At 42.7% G+C, this 21,535-nt stretch overlaps 1 protein-coding gene across 2 annotated transcripts in view; it reads right to left on the minus strand.

Moving 5' to 3' along the window:
• Nucleotides 1-1,757: 1,757 nt before the first annotated feature.
• The window catches only part of dhx15 (DEAH (Asp-Glu-Ala-His) box helicase 15), a 32,833-nt gene continuing 13,055 nt past the window's right edge, over nucleotides 1,758-21,535 (minus strand). For both annotated transcript variants that reach the window (XM_037759308.1, XM_037759306.1), the window contains exons 6-14: nucleotides 20,877-21,044; nucleotides 14,164-14,250; nucleotides 13,666-13,815; nucleotides 13,071-13,179; nucleotides 7,404-7,595; nucleotides 6,301-6,423; nucleotides 5,115-5,305; nucleotides 4,006-4,175; nucleotides 1,758-2,418 (exon numbers count right to left, since the gene is read on the minus strand). In XM_037759308.1, coding sequence (XP_037615236.1) covers nucleotides 2,301-2,418; nucleotides 4,006-4,175; nucleotides 5,115-5,305; nucleotides 6,301-6,423; nucleotides 7,404-7,595; nucleotides 13,071-13,179; nucleotides 13,666-13,815; nucleotides 14,164-14,250; nucleotides 20,877-21,044 — 1,308 coding nt within the window. In that variant the 3' untranslated portion in view covers nucleotides 1,758-2,300. The remainder of the gene's footprint in view (nucleotides 2,419-4,005; nucleotides 4,176-5,114; nucleotides 5,306-6,300; nucleotides 6,424-7,403; nucleotides 7,596-13,070; nucleotides 13,180-13,665; nucleotides 13,816-14,163; nucleotides 14,251-20,876; nucleotides 21,045-21,535) is intronic.

Raw genomic sequence — 21,535 nt, forward strand, 5'->3', positions numbered from 1 at the left:
TTTTGGACCACTGGTCAGACAAAACAAGACAATTAAATGTGTCACTTTCTGCTCAGGGAAATTCGCATAAACCAATAATTTAGTATCGCCCTCCAAAAGCAAGTCAGCTACATGATAGCTGGTCAAAAGAATTTTTATAAAAAAAAAAATTACGCAGCCGAACCAGAGATATCCTCTTTTTTAATTCCATTCCCTCGTCTCCCTTGTCAAAACCTGGTGCATACATTACCCAGAATGCAACCACCGACAGTCAGAGATTTGGGTGTATTATTATGCTAGTAGTGGCTAATGTAGCCTGAGCTGCTAGTCTCAAGCAGAGATGAGGAAAGGGTTGCAGAGGTCACTTCTTTTCTAACTCCACATCCCTAGATTTTTTATTTTCAAACTTGTAGTCTTCATCCCCAGCTGATGCTGACTCAAGTGACAGCACTTGAGGCAATTTATCCAACTTTGCAGCTCTGGTGCCACAAAAGGCTTCATACAAGTTTTTTTTCCCCAGAAATAGACCTTTGAGATGTAAAATCAGTATAGCGGTTCTTTTTCATCAATTAATCACAAAAATAATTGTCATATTAATCAATTGTAAAAACGATTGTTGGTTGCCGTCCTAGTAACAAGTCCTATCTGGAAAAAGTACATCTTGAGGCACAACTGCAAGTACTTCTTTAAAGAGAATGGTCAAAAATCAATGAAACAGAGGCTGTAACTCCTCCCTGTTTTGGAAACGCCAAGCTCCCAATTTGTAATGCAGACTTTCTGTTAAAAATTGTACGACGTCTCAAAGTCTGAGCTAAAATGCCTGAGTGATGTCACAAGTTGGACTATTGAGTACGTCTCATTACTAGTAAACTGATTATTACCTGTGAAATGGGTGGAGTGCATCTTTAAGAAGTTGCAGGTTTCAGCTCTAAAAGCAGAGTGGTTATACAGTTCAGAGAACAACAACGCAAAGACTTAACACTATTAACTGGCAGCTGCCAAGCAGCAGTAACCAGTCCTTAAGAGATGGTCGGACCAGGATGCTCTCCGAGTGCGCCAACCCTCTGACCTGAGCTCAGTGATAGCCCCTCCTATACCCCCATCCTACCTCACCCCTCTACATCTTCAGTCCTCTCATGAGTCCGGTTGATCAGTCTCTTCATGGAATTCACGCTCCGCCACTCACAGGCAGCTTGTCTCGTTTAAGTTGTTGACCCACAGAATGAGAAGGGGAGAAAGTTTGTCAGAGCTCATCCAACTTTCTTCGTTGCTAAGGACTTCTTACACTACATTTTAAGATTAACCTGACAGCCGCGGTTTGACTAAAGTAAAACTAAATACACATTCAGGTTTTGTCACTGACCATTATTCTGGTTATTTTCTACATCACTTACAATCCGTGCTTCTTCTCCCAAACTGCAAGCTTTACCTTCCACATTAGCGAGGCGCTGACACAAAGCAGTACAGCCAGAACAGGCTCCAGCACAGCAGGGATTTCACACTGATCTTCTTCCGAAACATTTGTAATTAACATCCCCCCCCCTCACTCCCAACTGTTTCTGAAGCTATCAATATCCCAGTAAGAAGATTTAACTTCCCTGAAGAGCCAGGAAACGAGCTGGATTTGGCAGGTCAAAACGTGATTGCTCACTTTGAGTGTGAGTGTGAGTGTGTGTGTGTGTGTGTGTGTGTGTGTGTGTGTGTGTGTGTGCGTGAGGGTTAAGTGAAAAAGTTTATGCGCTGATTATCCTGGTATTTTAATGCTGACACTGGAAAAATGTTTTTATTACAAAGTCATTTTTATTAAGTTGAACAGCAACAGTAAATGTGACCAAAGTGCCCCTCTTAGTATCTCCATGACAAGAGGACAGTACATTATGCCCGCATCAAAATACAAATTATATTTGATCAAAAGCTTCGGAGGACATGTGCTGTTTCAGCAGTAGAAGCAGGACAAACAGCCGAGAATCCCGAGCTGTGACTCAGTATGGATGTCTTAAAAGAGGAATGTTGAAATTGACATGACAGATCATGCTTTAAAACACAAATGTTAAATGACTAAATTCCTGATAACCGGTCATTTACAGTCCATTTTCTGGTAGTGCCTAAACCTCTGGGCTTCAAATAGAATGACACAAGGTGGCCCCCTCAAAGGACACAATTCATCAATCATCATGAAAATACATTACACACAGTGAGGCAAAAAGTAGAATTCAAAATTAGGTTGGTGGTGGAAATAATATTAAAAAAATAGACCAAATAAGTTCAGGTTTTACTTTGTACAGATACTGAGGATGCCGTTGCAGCACATGCGAACCTTCTTAGTACTGAGTGTATTCCTTGGATGAGACTTTTGCAATGATACGCTCCAACTGTCTCTTTGCTTCACACTGGGGGAAGTTAGTCATCTCGTAGTACTGCGGGGCAATTTTCACCAGCCTAGGAAAGAAAGCGAGTAAACATTAGTCACAAAAATTGTCTTCAGTGTTTACTTGTGGGAGAACGCTGTTCTTCCATATTCACACGGTGACTGCCGGCGCATGCTCAAATTTGATACTTAATTGTAGAAGGTCACAGAGGGGGAAGAGAGAAACACAGGTAGTAGGTGTACCGCAGTACAAGCCTGCATTTCATTATTATTAGACCAAAGAAGTTAAGTAACAGCTTTTTGTTTGAGTCTGTGTCGGCTCTGCACTCTGGCATACCGCATGGGAAACAATAAATACAAGGGCAAAATGCTAGCTTTTAGCTTTAATTTAGTGTGCAACACACTGGCCACATCACATAGCACCTCGTAACCGATGCCTGTGGTACACACTGGATGTGCCGTTCAGACAAATAAGTAGGTAGGCTATGGGACCTTTGTTGCATGTCACATCTCTCTCTCTCTCCCCATGTTTCCTGTCTCTCTCTACACTGTAAAATAAAAGGGAAACACCAAAAAATGGTGAAAATAGTCAGGGTACAATAGCCAATTTGTGCAGATCCAGAGAGCAAATGTGATAAAACAGCTGCTTTTCTGAAGCACTAATGACGCTAACGGCATGTATGCATTGGAGGCTATTCCATCATGTTTTTCATCCCTCTCACGTGCGTCTGACAGAACAGATACGCTTCTATTCTAATCAACCAGCTTGCGCTATACGCGCATGAACGTGACCCGAAGCTTATTTTTTTTCTGCTTCAAGTCTATTGTCTTCCTTTCTACACAAAAAAGTACACTGGTTTTATGTTGGGCTCTAAGCGTTGCCAAAACGCGGGTGACCTACACTCAACACTGTGCCTGAACACATCCTGTGCAGACACACACGGAACACTCAAGCTGCTTCTGCTGCCCAGGCTACACCTTCTGTATAGATACGGTGTAAGAGGCGAATACTGATCGGGTTTACACAGAAGACAGCAGGTGTGGGTGTTGACATGTCATACGCTACAGGTGTGTGTTGCCCATTAGGATATTTATATCAATACTGAGAGAACAGTGTAGGATTTGTATCCAATTCCAGAAGACAGACATGTATTGGATTATTTTTTTCAAAACTGTCCTCCCACAACATGCTTAACAGATGTACGGACGCACACAGAAACACAAAAAGACACTAGCAATTCAATAGAAATACAGTAAAAAATATATATATATATATATATGTATATTTTTTAACCAATACACAGGAATTGCAGAAATCCAGGGTACAGAGGAATTGTGTGCAGAAATCCAGGGTATTTCACACAAAGACAGTCTTTGCACTAGTCTGCTGCACTATCACAGATGTACACAAACAATAAAGTGATCATGAAAAAAAAAAATATAATACTTTATCCATTAGTTAAGCTTACAAAAAAAAAAATCATACATTTTGAGATTTTTTTGTCCTTTCACTCACTTATAAGGTAAAAAAATAAATAGATAAAATTAGTTCAAAGAACTTCAACCATCATTTGCAATTAAATGTAAAATTTCTTTCTGTTAATTATCTTTAAAAAAACATCATTCCTATGAAAAATGTAGCTAGAAATGAAACTTACCACTCCGGCTTGATGTCGGTGCACGTGCGGATGTAATTCTTGGTGGTGAGCACAAACTCGTTGTAAAGCACCCACTCCGGCTTGTGGTCCAGCACAGTGGAGGGGTGCAGCTGTACGACTTGGTTGTCCTTCGCCGTCAGGTAATGGCCGGTGCGTTCCAGGTGAGCGACCTGTTCGCAACACAGAGAGAGAGAACGGGGTCAGTGCCAGTAACGAACACTCTGAAATCCAGCTCACAGAGAGAAAAGACATAACAAACATATATACCCTTCATTGGTGCTTAATTCAATATCTGTCTGTAATTTAACCGTACAGACTCATCAAAATCTCATTAGTAAATTACTAATATTTTGCTACAGAAGCAGCCCGACGCTGAAGACAAACTTGTCTGTAACCGGGCAGTGAGCGATCTTTCTCTACTTCGGAGATGCTAGGTAAAGCTGCTGTGGCTGTTGTGATTAACCAAGGCAATCAGTCTCAATAAAGGCCTTTCCCAACAAAGTCATGATCTCACAAATGCTGCGAAAGCTCCAACATGAGCCGCAAATTTGTCTCCCGAGATAAAGGTTAATGTTGACAAATATTTAAATATTAACACCATAATTCAACTTGTCAGGTCGCTTGTTTCAGGTAGCCCTGGAAATGGCTTCTCGTAAAATGCCATTTGTTTCCCTGAGCGAGGAGTAAATTGACTTGATTTCTTTTTATGTGTTTAAAACAAAGCAGCTCTCTCTGTGTGTGTATATGTGTGTGTGTATATGTGTGTGTGTGTGTGTGTGTGTGTGTGTGTGTGTGTGCTTTAAAGGTGGTTATCCATTACAATTAACATCTCAGCTGCATTTTAAGTCAGTACTGGGCTTTGCACAAAAACACTTCTTTTCAGATGATCAAACTCAACAAGGGCAAACTTCAATGAGCAGTGGAGCTGGATATAAAGACTGCATTTGGACAAATAATGAAGAAAAAATAATAATAATGATGCATTGACAATAAAAAAAAGGAAGATTAAATAGCTAAAGTTAGCAAGTTCAAAACTACTATAGAATAATACAAACACAATATGCTTCTGTGAGCAAAGAGCTTCCCCAAGGGACCCTGATGTGACTGACCTGCATGAAGAAGCCAGTGACCAGCGCGCGGCGGATGTTGGTGTAGTAGTCTCTGCTGTTAAACTCGGTGCTCCGCCGCGGCAGGTTGAAGCGGTCCATGATCCTGGACAGCTGCTGCCGTACGTTGTCTGCCGACATCAGCGAGCGGTAGTTGACGAAGTTCTCGTAGCACCACTGAGTGGAGTCGTGGTCTGTGTGAGATGAGGGCAGTTTGGGGTTAAGCACTAAGAAAGCCAACGTTAAACTATTTAAAGAGGACCTATTATGCTTTTGTGCTTTTCCCCTTTTCTTTAGTGTGTTATATAGATTTTGTGCGAAAGGTCTGCAAAGTTATAAAGCATAAAGTCCACACCAAAGGGAGTTACTCTCCCCCACAGAAACACTGCTCCTGAACTGCCTGAAACGCCTTGCTTGGCATCTTATGAAACTAGAAAACCTAAAGAATCTATTATACTAGTTTGTCGTGAAGGATGTTAAACTACACTCCATACTTGCTAAATTTTGGCTAGGAAAAACTGGCATGATCATCAAGATCTGTGAATGTAAATGGGTTCTATGGGTACCCACGAGTCTCCCCTTTACAGACATGCCCACTTTATGATAATCACATGCAGTTTGGGGCAAATCATAGTCAAGTCAGCACACTGACACACTGACAGCTGTTGTTGCCTGTAGGGCTGTTTGCCTTGTTATGATTTGAGCATATTTTGTATGCTAAATGCAGTACCTGTGAGGGTTTCTGGACAATATTTGTCATTGTTTTGTGTTGTTAATTGATTTCCAATAATAAATATATACATACATTTTTATTAAGCAATCATATTTGTCCACTCCCACTCCATGTTCTCCCCGTGTCTCCCACAGTCCAAAGACATGCAGGTTAATTGTTGACTCTAAATGTCCCGTAGGTGTGAATGTGAGTGTGAATGGTTGTCTGTCTCTATGTGTCAGCCCTGTGATAGTCTGGCGACCTGTCCAGGGTGTACTCCGCCTTCACCCAATGTCAGCTGGGATCGGCTCAAGCCCCACCGTGACCCTGAACAGGATAAGCGGCTACAGATAATGGATGGATGGATGGATGCTGGATGGATGACAGCCCTAATGTAAACATGTTCTAGTAGAAACTCCAAATACACATAATAGGTCCTCTTTAATGAAACCAGTGTGCATGAAAAGGGCCACTCACTTTGTTTAAATGCGTGATAGACGTTGAGCAGCGTCATGTGGTCTCCGTCGATGTGGGCAAAGCGCATCTTGGACTCGTCGGCCACCTTCTTAGCCTCCGTCGGTCGGACGAAGCACTGTGGGACTAAACAAGGTTGGTATAGGCCCCAACACAGCCGCCCATAGGGATAAGTTAAGCAAATCCCACAGAGAGGAACAAGGCCTCAGCTCAAGAGAGGCACAGAGCACTTCACAGGGGCACACTGTATTGCGAAGTGTTTATGGTGGAAAAGAAGAGGAGGAGGGGTCAAAGAGAAGGGGAGAAGGACGGGTTCATACAAGATATAGCAAACATGTGACACCCATCTTATAGATGCGATACTGAAGCGAGATAAATCAGTGGCGAAGAGTTCATCTAGAGGACTCTGGTCTCCCCTCTGTGAACTTGCTCTGGGTTGCTTAATGTCAAACCTGCTTAATTGTGGCTTTAATGGGTAAAAGGGCTGTGTTTATTGAGCCTCGTGGTCGGCTGCTGTGGCGGCACCATTCTCAGGTGTACTTTCGCTGCTTACTCTAATGAACTCAGCAGAAAAAACCTGCCGTCCTGGAACACCTGCTTTAAGTGCACACCACGTCCAAACAGCTAGTTAAATCCATTTCCCCCACTCTCAAAGACCCTCACGCTCCCTTCAAAGGCGTCAAGATTCATCTCAATGAGCAGCATTCTGCTTTGGCAAGCCTAAAGTGCAATTACTGCAGTAGCATGCTGGTGCTGCTCCAGCTACACCTATACATTTTGTACAGACATGTATTCCCACCCTCCCCCCTTCCTCACAAGTAATAGCTGACACCACGGACTTTATCCCCTACTTGCCTTGTAGTTAACTTCAGTTGGTGCACTTATTCGGAGTAGTTTTCAATTTCTGCGGTCTACTCTATCTATTGTCGTGAGTAAAATTTGATAATGAGGGCAAAACTAAAATATAAAGAAGGGTCAAAGAATGCAAATACATTTTAAAAAAGGGAGAAGCTGCCGTGTATATTTCCTTAAAGCTCATTTCTGAGCACAGGAAATGGAAAGAGTAGCAGCTCAGACCCACACAGCGGGCCAGCCCTGAGCATTACCTGACAACATGGCAGTGATGGAGAGGATCTCGTTGGAACAGTTGAATTCACAGCTGGCGATGACCATCTTGGCCAGCTGGGGGTCCAGGGGGAACTCTGCCATCATGGAGCCCAGCTCCGTCAGGTCGCCGTCGTCATTGAGCGCTGCCAGGTAGTTCAGCAACTCCAGGGCTCGCATCAGGGTCTCTGGGGCTGGAGGAAACAGAATGGGGAGAGAAATGGGCCATTAACAATGGTCCAAGCCCATGGGGCAATACACACACAGATGACAGCTGATAGTACAATTTCCAAAACTGTCATTTTATCATCACAGCAAAACTTGAGAAGAACAATTTGGAGCCTTTTCACACACAGGATTGATTAATACTCAGGATAGTTAACTGAATATCTTTGGAGTTTTAGGTTGTTGTTGATGAAGTCACCTTGGGTTCAGGGTTATTATAATGGACAATTAATTGAGAAAATAAAATCAGCAGATTAACCAATCATGAAAATAATCTGTAGTTGCGGCCTTATTTATGTGTTTGCATCTTCACAGTCACACTAAATAATACATTTGTCTACTCTGGCATTAAACATTAGATCAAACTAATCTATTAAGGATGGTCTGACACTCTTTGCCGCCAAAATTAAAGATTTATGTTAAATTTGGCTGGTCGAGCATTTAGAAATCAGGCCTCATTTCTTGTTTGTGTCTTCAAAATCTAATTAAATTTGGCTTTAAGACTGAGGAATCTGGATTTTTTTTTTTTTTAAACTGTCAAATGTGAAGTATTCTGTAAAGACAGAATATACAATGTGCAAATGTTCACATTCAAGCAACTAAATGTCAAATCCAAATGGTGGGAAAACTCAATTCAAGGTAAAAACACAAATTGTAATTGATTTCAGCTGTTATATACTAAAACTTGCTTATTAGCTCAGTAAAGTAGGAGATCTGCAACCTGAGCAATCAACATAAGAGGTGGCCCTGCTGTACTCAGACCTTCAATAGAAGACGGATGCGAGTTAAAGGTGCTAAATACGGGATTAGGAGCATTTCTATTGCCTCGCAATGGCTCTCAACATGGCGACAGCGAGCCAGTGGCTTGCAGCTAACGGTGCTAATAACGGCGAAAGTGCTGACAGAGATAACAGTGTTTACCTGAGGGGAACCCGGAGGGTGGGCGCTACACTTCCGGGACGGCGTTATCAGCTGTAACCGCTGTATTAGAGCAGTGCAGAATGGCGGCTGTGAGCTAGCCAGTGGGGCACGCTCACATACATGTAATAAAAGCATGCGCGACCGGCCTGGCTATGTCAACAAAATAAGAAGAAGCTCGGACTACAACACACACAGAGGGAGAGTGACGTCATTCTCTGCTCAGGTAGACATTACTCCTCTATATCGTTACATAGCAAATAGCTGTTTGATGCTATATTAATGCTCTGGATATCGAATAGCACCTTTAAGAAAAGACAGACACTCAAACAAACGGAGGCTTTTTAGTGGTGGGGAGCATGAGGTCAATCAAAATGAGAAGGCTCTCTGTGTGTGTGATGACCGGAGTTACGCAAGACAGCAACTTAGCGGAGAAGTAATCACAGCAGAGCTCATTTTTCATCCCCCGCTCAGGCAATCCTAAACAACTAATGCAATTACAGGGGAACTTTCTACTTAATGCTTCAACACAAAAGGCTTCCACCGTTTGGTTAAAAGATTTTTTCCTCCAGATGCAATTATTGACCTTTGGCTCCCGAGAGCTGAAGCCTAATGACCAGTTGCATGTTAACTGAAAATTAGCTTCAAGCTCCGTGTGCGGTGCTCGTTCACTTTCGTTTCTCTCAAGTGCTCCCCAAAAAATTCAATTTCAAACAGCAGGGAGGCATTTTTTTTTATGATTAACAAATATTGATTTGGGGCATCAAAGCTACTTTTTTCTACACAAAGTGAGCGCTGGCCACATTACTTACCACACCAATGGCTGGTGCGGGGCTAAACAAAAGGTGAAAGTCTGATTTCCAAGTACTGCTAGCATGATGAACCAGTGTGGAAATTCAATATATACACAACGCGGCTCATCAGAAAGTAAGTATTGACTGCCTCAACACACAAGAATCCGATATATTAACCAAGGGCCAAATCAATAAGACGAAAGGCTAAAGGTACATTAAACCACATTGGCTTCGAAAAGGTACTTCTTTGGAAATGTCACCAGGCAAATGAATCCCACCCAGCCAAGTCCTAGTGTAAATCGCTTCTGATTTCTTTTGGATTTTCCATTTGGTTGGCTGGCTCACGCGGTCCGCTCTTGTGTTTAGTGAGCGAGGAGCGAGGTGGGCAAAGAGAGAAATAAACTACACATTCGAGCATACCACGGTAAAAGGAAAATCAAGGTTCCCATTGAGATTATGGACAAGCTGAAATGGAAAAAGCCACTGGCTTTTGGGGCTGATCTTGTTGATCATCAGGGAGACAATACCTAAATCAAATCCACCCAACTTGAGATATCAACATCAGGGAACAACAATAAAAACATGGGTTGGCCTGGCATTACCACAACAAACACTATAGCCTCAAACCAGAGGGTTTTGATTGTGACAATTACAATGTCCACCTATCCACTGGGGCTGTGGACTGGCAAGAATCTGGAGATACAATATCTATCATGATACAGGGGTTACGATTCAATTAGGGCTGTCGTTATTGTTAACGCAACAATAACGTGTTAACGCAAATTCGTTTTAATGCCACTTATCATTTTAATGCATTAATACAACTTGCGATTAGGTTGTAGTGGGCTCAGTATTGAAGATACTGGCGTCATATGAAACCTAGAAAACCTAATGAATCCCATTGGTACCAACCAGGTCATACTAGATCGTTGCAAAGGAGGTTAAATAATGCTCCAAATTTGTGCTAACTTTTGGCGAAGAAAAACTAGCATAACCATTTTCAAAGGGGTCCCCTGACCTTTGACCTCAAGATATGTGAAATAAATGAGTTCTATGGGTACCCACGAGTCTCCCCTTTACAGACATGCCCACTTTATGATAATCACATGCAGTTTGGGGCAAGTCATAGTCAAGTCAGCACACTGACACACTGACAGCTGTTGTTGCCTGTTGGGCTGCAGTTTACCATGTTATGATTTGAGCATATTTTTTATGCTAAATGCAGTACCTGTGAGGGTTTCTGAACAATATGTGTCATTGTTTTGTGTTGTTAATTGATTTCCAATAATAAATATATACATACATTTGCATAAAGCAGCATATTTGCCCTCTCTCATGTTGAGAAGAATATTTGAGTACTTAACAAAGTACATTTTGAACAGATTTAAAATGTGTGATTCATTTGGGAATAATTGCAATTAACTATGGACAATTATGCGATTAGTCGTGATTAAATATTTTCATTGATTGACAGCCGTAGAGTCAATTTATTGTGATATATTACGATACTGTAAGCAAGGACTATATTGCAATTTCTTTAAATCTAATTTCAGGAAAGTTGTCATACTATAAAGAACACACCACCATATGCATAAAATCTGAAACAGTGGGATCTGCATTTGCATTTATCACAGTCCCTGTAACATCCAGCATCATAACACTACTTTGAGAGGCCGCACATCTTTGCAAATTAAATTAAGTTTTGACTGAGTTAATCTTTGCATGTAAACTATTAAAAATCGCTAGTGTTTTTGAGAATAGATACGGTATCACAAAACATAATATGGCGATACAGATTTTCTTACACCCCTACTATTCACTCATTTGGGATTTGAAACATGCCAAAAAACGATAAATAAAGCAGTTCAACCAACAAAAAAAACTTGAAATCTCAAAACTCATGTAAAGCCGTTGTTTCGTCGTCTATTTCTTGACTCTCCAGAGAAGCTTCTCTGACCTGTCCATTTACTCTGAGGTGGGCCTTTGACACGGCGTATCAAAATTGATCCACTGTAACTAGATGCTATAAAGCTCCTGTCCAGGAATTCTCACAGACTTAAAGCAGACTTCATCCGGTGAAAACAGAAACTAGCTCCGGCTTCCAGCGCACTCAGGAGCTAGTTAGGAGAAACCTTCTGCCGCGAGTGGATCAAATAAATAAAAGATAATCCTCCCCCTTTCCCTTCACCCCACTGTTCCCAGTTAGACCCAGCAGACAAGGCCAATCCCATATGTTGACGCTTACCCTTGCGTTTTTGTGAGAAATGTGGGGGTGGCGGTGGAGGTCAGTCACGTTTCACTGGAGGAATATAAAGGGAAGGCAATAGCCAAGGTGATAGCGCTGCTATTGATGTAACCAATTTCATTCTCAAAATGGCGTTTGCCACGGTGGACGGGGAGAGATGGGTTTAATCTCAGAGGTGAGATGAAAACTATATTATGGTGAGAAAAGGGGGGGGGGGGGAAGGTTAAGGATAGGGAAAGGAGGGGTGGTCTCCGCGGGAACACACTCCTGGAGAACGCCATAACTTGGCACCTCAACGAGACTAGGTCTGTTTTTTGGCCTAGATGCAGCATGATTCAACTCAACTTCAAACTGCATAACACTACTGTGTAATCCATGTCTGTCAGGGCGCTTATACTCAAATCTCCAAACATTCACTATGCAGTATTTGATATCTGCCAAGATCATTTTTATCTTTGCTTTGTCATTTTCCCCAAGCTCTCAAGTGACAGAGCCAACCCAGATTTCAAACAACCACAGTTGAACTAAATGTTGATTTTATAGCAGTTTGTAACGGCTCTTTCAGATTCAGATGTCACTGATCAAAATTAAGATCTCAATATGATCTGAGATTGAAGTTATAATCCTTCAGATTTCAGTCATGGTTGGTTTGGTAATGCTGGGTCACTGCTGGCAACAGCAAGAGCAGTTTAAAACTACCTTTAATGTTTTGTAAATCAAAAACATCTGTTGTTGCCTTTGTATTTGTTAGCATATCTAAATTGTCTATAGTGTATGCATGAATTGGTGAAAATAAATACAATAAAACTCCAGAAAACACTCACTTAGCGGCTACTTTGGAGGGTTGTAACTAACGATAATTTTAATTGTTGATTAATCTGTTGATTATGTACTCGATTAATTGATTAGTTGTTTGGTCTATAAAATGTAAGGAAACAGTGAAAAAATGTTGATCAGCGTTTCCCAAAGCCCAAGATGACGTCCTCAGATGTCTTGTTTTGTCCACAACTCAAAGATATTCAGTTTACCGTCATAAATTAGTGAAGAAACCAGAAAATATTCACATTTAAGAAGCTGGAATCAGAGATTTTTAACTTTTTTTTCTTAAAAAAAAATACTCAAACCGATTAATCGATTATCAAAATAGTTGGCGATGAATTTAATAGTTGGCGATTAATCTCTTGATTATTCTCTCGATTAATCAATTAGTTGTTTGGTCTATAAAATGTCAGAAAATGGTGAAAAATGTCGATCAGTGATTCATCGATTATCAAAATAGTTGGCGATTAATTTAATAGTTGTTGATTAATCGATGAATCATGAAAATCTTAGTCATGAAAACCTTAAGGATTATAACTGTAAATACATTTTAAATGATTTGTTTTTGCCATAGAAAGTTTGATACGTCTTTATGGGACCGAATGCAAAGCAAAACAACATAAAGAACACTGAACACATAAAGAACACTGAACATTTTCCCTACTAACCTGGTGGGTCCATGAAGTCGAAGTGCACCAGGTCGTCAATACCAAGCTTCTTCAACTGCAGCACCACAGAGCCCAGATTAGACCTCAGAATCTCCGGATACGTGTTGTCCTGTGCCGGTTGAGAGGTACGAGACAAACCCAAGGAACAATTCAAAATGAATTAGTCAGGGTGCTTATTATCTCCTCATGCGTCGCTCATATGTCAACTTGAACAGGGACCGGGAGTCTAGGGCATTTGAAGGGCTATTTAACTTGTTTGAAAAATTCCCTTTGCCACTCAGCGTGACGTGAAAGAATTAGCCTGTTAAAGTGGAGAACTGGGCCTCCGCAGGTTCATTTGTCACAAGGTGGCTGTTTCGTTAGCATAGGTTTAGGTTATGAGGAAGGGTGGAGGCGGCGCTGGCTTAGCAAGGAGCTCCTGGAATTGTAATTCAGCTGAACTGGGAATCATGGATTCTAAGCGCAAATATTGCATAATAGAGAGCTTTTCCAGCTAGAGGGCTGCTTTGGGGGAATACAAAGCGCTCGTGGCATTGAAGAATGTGAGAATCAAACACCTCGTAGAATTTCTAACCAGTTTCAGATTGTTTCTTACCTGCATTTCTGTCTTGTAAGCCTTCTCTGTGTAAAGGCGGAAACACTTTCCTGGGCGTGTCCGTCCGGCGCGACCTGCCCTCTGCTGGGCCGAGGCCTTGCTGATGGCTGTAACCAAGAGGGATTCCACTCTGATACGTGGGTTATACACCTGATAGGAAAGATGAATTTCAGGTAAATAAAAAAAATCAAACTTCACTTATGGGAGATTTTTTTTTAGGAGGTAGAAAAGAAAAAAAGTTAAGCGCATACTAACACCTTCAATCTACTATATACCACCACCATAATGCATATATAATCTCTTTTTGCACCATGTGTATGACTTGGCTCCAGGCTGGTGAAATGTCAGAGGGATAAATAACTGGCTTTTCCATCTTTGCCGCTGTCAGGTGTGCACTGCTGTGTTTATCTGGGGATTCTCAGGCAACAGGCGCAGATGATCGCAGCAGATAGAGAGTGGTGGGAGAAGATAGGTGGCGGGGAGAAGAGGGAGGCTAACCTTTTGCTTGGCAAATCCGGGATCAATTACAAACACCACGCCGTCGATGGTCAGGGACGTCTCAGCGATGTTTGTCGACACGACAACCTGTGGAAATGAGAACGGAGGGGGTAAGAAAATGATCCACCCGGGGTGTTTGGAGGGACTGACGAGACCTCAGACTCTGGTGCTAGACTTTGCATTCAAATATTTTTAGTCAGTTTTACATATAATCATCAGTTATTTAGGAAATCCATCCCAACATGCAAGCATTCAAATCCAGAGAAATCAACAACTTTCACGGATTAAAAGGTAGTTTCTTCTGTTGAAATATTAGAAAACAAAGAAATAAAACTGAATTTGGATCGCTATTCAAGTATTCAAAAGTGCTTTGTACAATCATAAAGCGTAGTGCTTTCCTACAGTGGAGCAGTTCACAAATCACAATCCTCCTTAAGCACGAGTAAAAGAGAGACAAACAAGTGCAGATATCAGCTTTTGCTTTAACTTGAAAAATATTCCCTGATGTGAGCCAGTTGACTGAAGAAGCTTGTAGAGATGCCACTACAGTGCACTGCACACACGCTGCCTAATGCAACCCAACAGGGGAGTACCACAACAGTTTCCGCAATCAAGTTCAATGTGCTTTCAACGTATTTGTGGAGAGAGCTGGCTCGGTACTCAGTGTCCCATCCAAATGCATTACCTCTGGCCCCTTTTTTGGGTTATGTGAATGTGTGTGAGTGAGGCTGGGGGTTGTGTCTGACTGTCCTCAGCATGCTAGTGGTTTTGTTGAGATGTCAGCTCCCCTCTCTTGGAAGAGTTTTTCAAAATCACAGAAAATCGTTGATGTAATGGTTCCCTCTTAGGTGGCCTGCTTTTTGCTCTATAATGGTTACTGCTTTCATACAAGCATCTTCTCTTCCCGCACATGTGACCAACAATCTGTCAAGTGCGACTAAACATTTTCATTGGTCGCACCGGTGCGCCTGACATTTAGCAGGTCTGTCTCTGCGAGTGTATGTGTGTAGCATTATTTATTTCCCCACCGGCCCATAGGAGGAGGTAACCGCTCCGCCACCTGTCTCCCCATGTCCTCGGTAAAATGCCTAATCCTGACCCAACATCTTCTGTGGGCGAGCCTAAATGTATGTGCTGGTGCACCTAAATGAAAAAGTTAGGCACACTTAAACCAATGTAAAAACTCTACACGTTGCTCGAAATTTGTAACACGAACACAGATTCGACATTATCTAGTTTAGTTAGTTAGTAGTTGTAATTAGATTATTCCAGCATGCGGTACTGAAATATTAAAATATGTACGTATGTGCACATCCAGTCCACGTAAAAACTAGTGAGACAAGACATGGGTGATTTGTTTAAAACAAAATGTATCTAGTGTTACAATAAAACACTACATTTGGATTTGTTGTCAACTCAAAGCAGACGATGCATACACCCCGGGGTGCAGGTGTTATGAAGTAGTGAAAGGACCCACCAAATCTAAAGCTGGATTTATACTGATGCAGAGGGTTAACAGGAGTCCCGCTGTAGATACCTACGGTGTAGGCTTTGATTTACAGTTCAACGCTGGATTTCCCCTGTTGGTGCCACCACCACATCACTAGTTGGATGTACCGTATTGCGCTCTAATTATATTCCCCACAGTTACTGTGTTTACATTCCTTCATTCACTTTGTGATATAGAGCGACTGTGAGCTATGCATCTAGTTATAGAGCTGGAGTTACAACCATGTAACTTTTACTGCACTTTGTCTCATTACTGAATAAGAGAATATTGCAAATACTACTACATGCGAGTACCCGTACGTGCCGGTCTGATGTACGGGAGTTGAGTTAAGCATCAGTGAAGATGTCATTGTATCTTTGCACAGAGAAATTCTGCAAGAAGAGGAGACACATAAGAAAAGCAACGTGGGGAAACTGTGAACCTGCACCATCTCCCAGTCTCAGATCTTTTTCTATTACAATTATCCCCTATAGCAAGGCTGTCTATGCGAAATGACAGCTGAATCTGAGCAAAAAAACTCAAATGAGTCACATCACCCTATGGGTCTCTTGCTGTCAGCATATACACAAACAGCGGGAGGAGGGGAGAGGGGAGGAGAGGAAGACAGATTTGCAGCTGCTCTCACGCGAACCTTGACCGCCGCTAGGGCGAGTTCCCCTTATATAACGGTTTAAACAGACCGGACAGAGAGACCCTTTAGATTCATCATAGCGCTCAAGACTGCGGTGGCCGTATCATAGCCCACTCTACTGGCAACTGCCACTCCACTGTCAGAGCTTAATATGCAAGTGGGTGTTTGGAAAAACGCCTCTCCACACTTCAGTTTCCCCCTGCTCACACTTGTTCAACATCTACCAAGACTGGAACACGCTGTAGGCTGACCTAAGCAGTCATTTGGTGGTCGCCGTCTGCTTTCTTTGGTAGTTCCCATGATGAAATGCCAAGCACAAAACCAAACAGTTCTCTGTAGTCTTTGCTGATACAGGTCCACACAACCAATTTTGCACACTTGACACACTTCCTTTGTAGCCGTGCCTCTTCAGCTGTCTTCAAGCTGTGAGCCTTACAGACTTTTTAAATCCCACCTTTTAAGTGAGGATTTCTCTCGAGCCTGAGAATGCCTGACTGTTTAGTTATTAATGCCAGGGAGGGACTTTTTTTCCCCTCATTCAGCCCTTGACCTCGGGTAATTCACCTGTCGAAAGACACATTCCCCTTAGTATTCAGGCAGAGGAATGAAGAGATGGCAATAAATGGCCTTATGAAACTGATCAGACGGCAGTATCTGGCAAATGGTTGGGTTGTTGTTCGTGTATTTCTTGGATGAATGGCTGTCTGGATCTGATTGACATGAGCACTCCATGACAAATGTGAGTTGCTTAATTTTGATAGACAACTGAAAATAATAATTATGGGCTGTCAATATTATAACCAGCTTAGCAGGAATACACCAAGACCAACTGCTTGGTTCAAAGGTATAAGATGCACATATAGCCCATTTCCACAGGAACATAAAGGAACCATCTGCTTAAGCCGGATATATACTTGCTTTTAACTATGCATTTGCTTGCGTATGATGCCGCCTCACGTATCCTGCATCCGTTTGGAGTGTTGGTTGTGTATGCAGCCAAAAATCAACAAAACGCGAACGTGAGGTTAAAAAGCAAGTATATCTCCGGCCTTAGGCCTAATAACTCTAAATCCAAGTTCCAAGTATTTCAGGGGTTGCCGCCTGGCAGTGCAGTCAATCATGATTGGTTGAGCAGAAGAGTCGTCACGTCACAGCAAAGATGACTACAACAAACACAGCGATTACTATCATTTTACTACTGTATCTGCAACAGGACAACCAACAATAAAGAACAACAATGGAGAATGCTTGAGGAGACCATCAGAAGCGAGCTGAAGTGTGCGGCTAGAAACAAAAAGGTGTACCAAAAGTTTTCTCAGTGTCTGGCTGACATGGAGATACAACATATGTCCAAAAGGTGCAGGGAAACAAATCTGTTGATGAAACAAGATTATAGAAAAATAAAGGATTACTATGTGTTCAGTGAAACAAACTCCCTTTGGCGTGGACTGTGGGCTTTGTAACTTTGCAGACCTTTTACATGCATAAAAAAAAACAACTATATAACACACTAAAGCAAAGGGAAAAGCATAATAGGTCCCCTTTAAATGGCATATATCTGAAATTTCCCAGATTGTAAAATACAGTGAAAACTCTAAAGTGCTAAAGACTCACAAGGTTCCTAAAAGTTTAGTTTATGTGAAGCCTCAGGAAACAGGTTAAGTTCCTGCAGTGGGAAAGGGACATCAGTGGCCTAAAGATACAGAGGAATTACATCTTTTCGAAACCTATTAGCCACACTGTGGCAGTCTGAAATTAAAGTGGCTGCCCAAAAAAAAAAAAAAAAAAGACCAGGCTATCAGATAGTGTCTCATGACAGACACTATATGCCAGGGACCAACGTCCCAGCAAGGAGCGAAAGGCATGGAATGATTCAAAGTCCAGTTAACAAATGGACTAGGTGAGGTTGTCACTGTCCTGCGTGTTGGGACACAGTCAGTGCTCCAGCAGATGCCACACATGACAACCTCTCACATTTCATGATCATATGGGTGGCCTCATTGACTGCATTGATTCTGAAGGATTATCCGGGCTAGGGCCATTACACTGAACGCAGGCTGGCTCCTTCCAGTCTGTTGCTGCACTGGATAATCCTGGCTTCTTCATCAGTAATATCATTAGAGCATCATCTCTGCATGTTATTTCTGGGTTATTACCTGCAGGAGAGCAAGTACTATGGCTAACACGGGCCATCTTTCACGTTCCCTGCTGGGAAACGCAGCCTTGTTGACAAATAAAGCCTTCCCCTGACTGGGGGAAAAGGAGAGCGTGCCACGAGCAGCATCGACGCACCCGCATTCAAAGCTCGTTGAAATGGATACGCGGCAGAATCACGAGTGACATTTGGGGGAATATTCCAAACGTGACAATGTTAAAAACAAACCTAACACTCATCACGGCGCATTTGTTAGAGACGCTGGAAAGCAAAGTGAGATTATAGTCTTTGTTTGTAATTAGTCAATTGCTGCCTTGGCTCTAAATGATTAAACTGTTAAAAAATAGAAGATCAGTGGTTTTCCTGGAGAAATAGAGCAATGACGAGCTGGTGCTTTATGTTAATTGAGGGGTGCCTAATGCAGTCGTTAGCATGCGTAGCGGCAGACGTCGCAAACCTTTAATTCTTTTTCACTACTTCCTCTTGGGCTGGCTTGGATGACATCTCAGCTTTTTTTTTTTTTCAATTGTTGAGCTGCTCAGTCAGTCTTGGAGGAGAAGCACATTCACTTCAAGCACAACAACTTTAGATGCCACCTCCAGCAATTCAACAAGCACCTGACAAACCGATCTCGAGGGGGAAAAAAAGGGGCATCAACTGTTCTGTTCTGAAGCTAATAGTGGTTGCTGGGTTGATAGCTCAGAGGTCACACCATCACTACATTCACTTTATTGCCTGTATTAACTTCACTCATGGGAATCAAGGAGAAGATGCAGCAAGAGGTTCATCGAGAAGTACAACCAGTTATTCAGCAAGCCTGCTGCCAGTGGAACAATAATTTTTCCTCCTATATCTATCGCATCAGGTCAATGTATGTAAACCTACAGGGCGATGCAGGTACCCATTGCAAGAGCCACGTAATATCTAAATCTATCCCTATGCAACCACGGCGCTGTTTCATGTCAACATCTCTTTGAACAGCAGAGGCAAACCCTGAGAATGATATTTTGAACTTTTGAAAAAAGATCTTATCCAACACTGGGTAATCAAACTACTAAGAACGCTGAGCCTCTTAAGCCTGTGCAGCACACGCACACACACATACATCATTCAAGCAGAAAGCTGGAAGAGATCAAACTATAAAACTGTGATAGTGTGTCAAATGTTTGATCCAAACCTTGTGGGGTAACCCTCAGCCTGTGCCGCACTGTAAATGCACAGGTTAACACTGTTAGCTCTGTTGGCACTGTTGCCGTTGTTTTCACCTAGACTTCATATAAAGATGGACAACAGGACAGCTCCTCAAAAGTGAAGCCAAAACATCTCCATCGCCCCCTGGTGGCTGGCTGCAGTACAGGTCATAAAGCCCTAGTTATCTGATATTATAAAAAGGGGGTGAGACGTCACGATGGGCAGCTGTAAGTCTCTCTCGCTAACAATCTGCAGCTGTTAAGCTCGCGATTGGTTCGGGCGGTAACCGTGATACCATGGCTCCACCGCCTGATCACTACTGAGCAGACTCTGGCTCCAAATATTGTCAAAATCTCAAGATGGCAGCTCCCGTATCCGGGATATTTTGGCTTCACTTTTGTACAGTGGGAGGGAGTGGAGGCGTGTCATCCATTTCCTCACATTCAGCACCTTTAAAGTATCGTGTGTTTAACTTTGACAGCCCATAAATATTTTCACTACTCATATGTCGGCCTGATCTGCCTCAATTAGAGGGGTTGTAGCAATGAGTCATTCATCAACACCGTCCCCTATCAGATGCTGGGGGTGAATGTTTGCTCATTCACTGGCAGTGATGATATTCTGATGTTCTGTCAGATCCCTGGCCAACAGTGTGGCAGCGCAGGTGGTGCTGCTACTCTGGTGATGAGACCATCTGAATAGAAACTGTCACACAACATGGAGGAATTGTCTCATGTCTGTATCAATAAGAGGATCATCCGCCCCGCTGAGATTAAGTGATTGAGGAAGAAGGCGACTATGAGCAGCGAGGAAAATCTTGTTTTTGATCGGCTCACGTAACGTGGCTTCAGACGGCAGAGGTCTTAGGCCTCCTCTCTGAGCAGCAGCGGGGCCTGTGCAAATGTAGTGGAAAGATAAAAATGACTGAGAATGCAGTGCTTTCCTCAGGCTCAGAGGGCGTGAGTAATACCCCAGTTATAATTTAGAGCAGAGAATCGCATGCTGACAAAAGCAGCATATGTTGTGTGAGTCAGTTCTGCGCTAAAGCTGAGAAAGGGGAAAAAAAAAAGTTTCAGTCCCTACCTTCCAGCTCTCTTCCTTTACCCACCTTATTCCCCATCTGGCCTTTCTACATCAACTCCACTCATTTTCTCTTTCACTCACCCTCTCCCCACATCAACTCCTCCCCCTCTAAGAGTGTTTTTATAGCAACAAAGCAGTTATACCTTCCTTCCGATGGCACCACTTGGTTTATTGGGTGGGGGTGGCTCAAAGATCCTCTGCTGCTGCTGTGGAGGCAGCGTGGAGTACAGTGGGATGATCTTGATGTCGCCGACTTCAGGCCCCAGGTCTTCGACCTCCCTCTTGATGCGCTTGCAGGCTTCGTCAATTTCCTGAAAGAAGCAAGTGAAACAATTAATCCGGGCGTCACCTGTGTACGTAAACAGCACAAATCAAACAGGTTCTGAACGACACCTGGATGAACAATGGCGGCGAATGTGGATGATAGGGGAAGGCGGCCGGGGAAACCGTGGTTCCCTGCTACAGTACATTTGTTCTAACTATCGCTCCATCTGACGGAGGAAATTAAACCTGGACCGCAGTATGCTTTGCCGAGCTCCCTGTGGCTCTGTTGTCAAATGCGGCAATCATGGAAAACATGGACGCGCGCGCTCCGAAAGGCGCACACACACGGAGCCAGACAGACTCAAACAGGGTTCATTATTCCACAGTGCAGCATTGTAGAGGGGAATGTGAGATGAGACTGCAGCACTGATGCATAACCAGCGGCAAATCATGGCAGATCAGTTTAGTGAAGCTGAACGTTCTAGAGCCGGTGGGCTGGCAGACAGACAGAGGACCTGAGTAGCGCCAGGAATAAGAA

Source organism: Sebastes umbrosus, chromosome 22 (genome assembly GCF_015220745.1).
Source record: "Sebastes umbrosus isolate fSebUmb1 chromosome 22, fSebUmb1.pri, whole genome shotgun sequence".
NCBI classification, from domain to species: Eukaryota; Metazoa; Chordata; class Actinopteri; order Perciformes; family Sebastidae; genus Sebastes; species Sebastes umbrosus.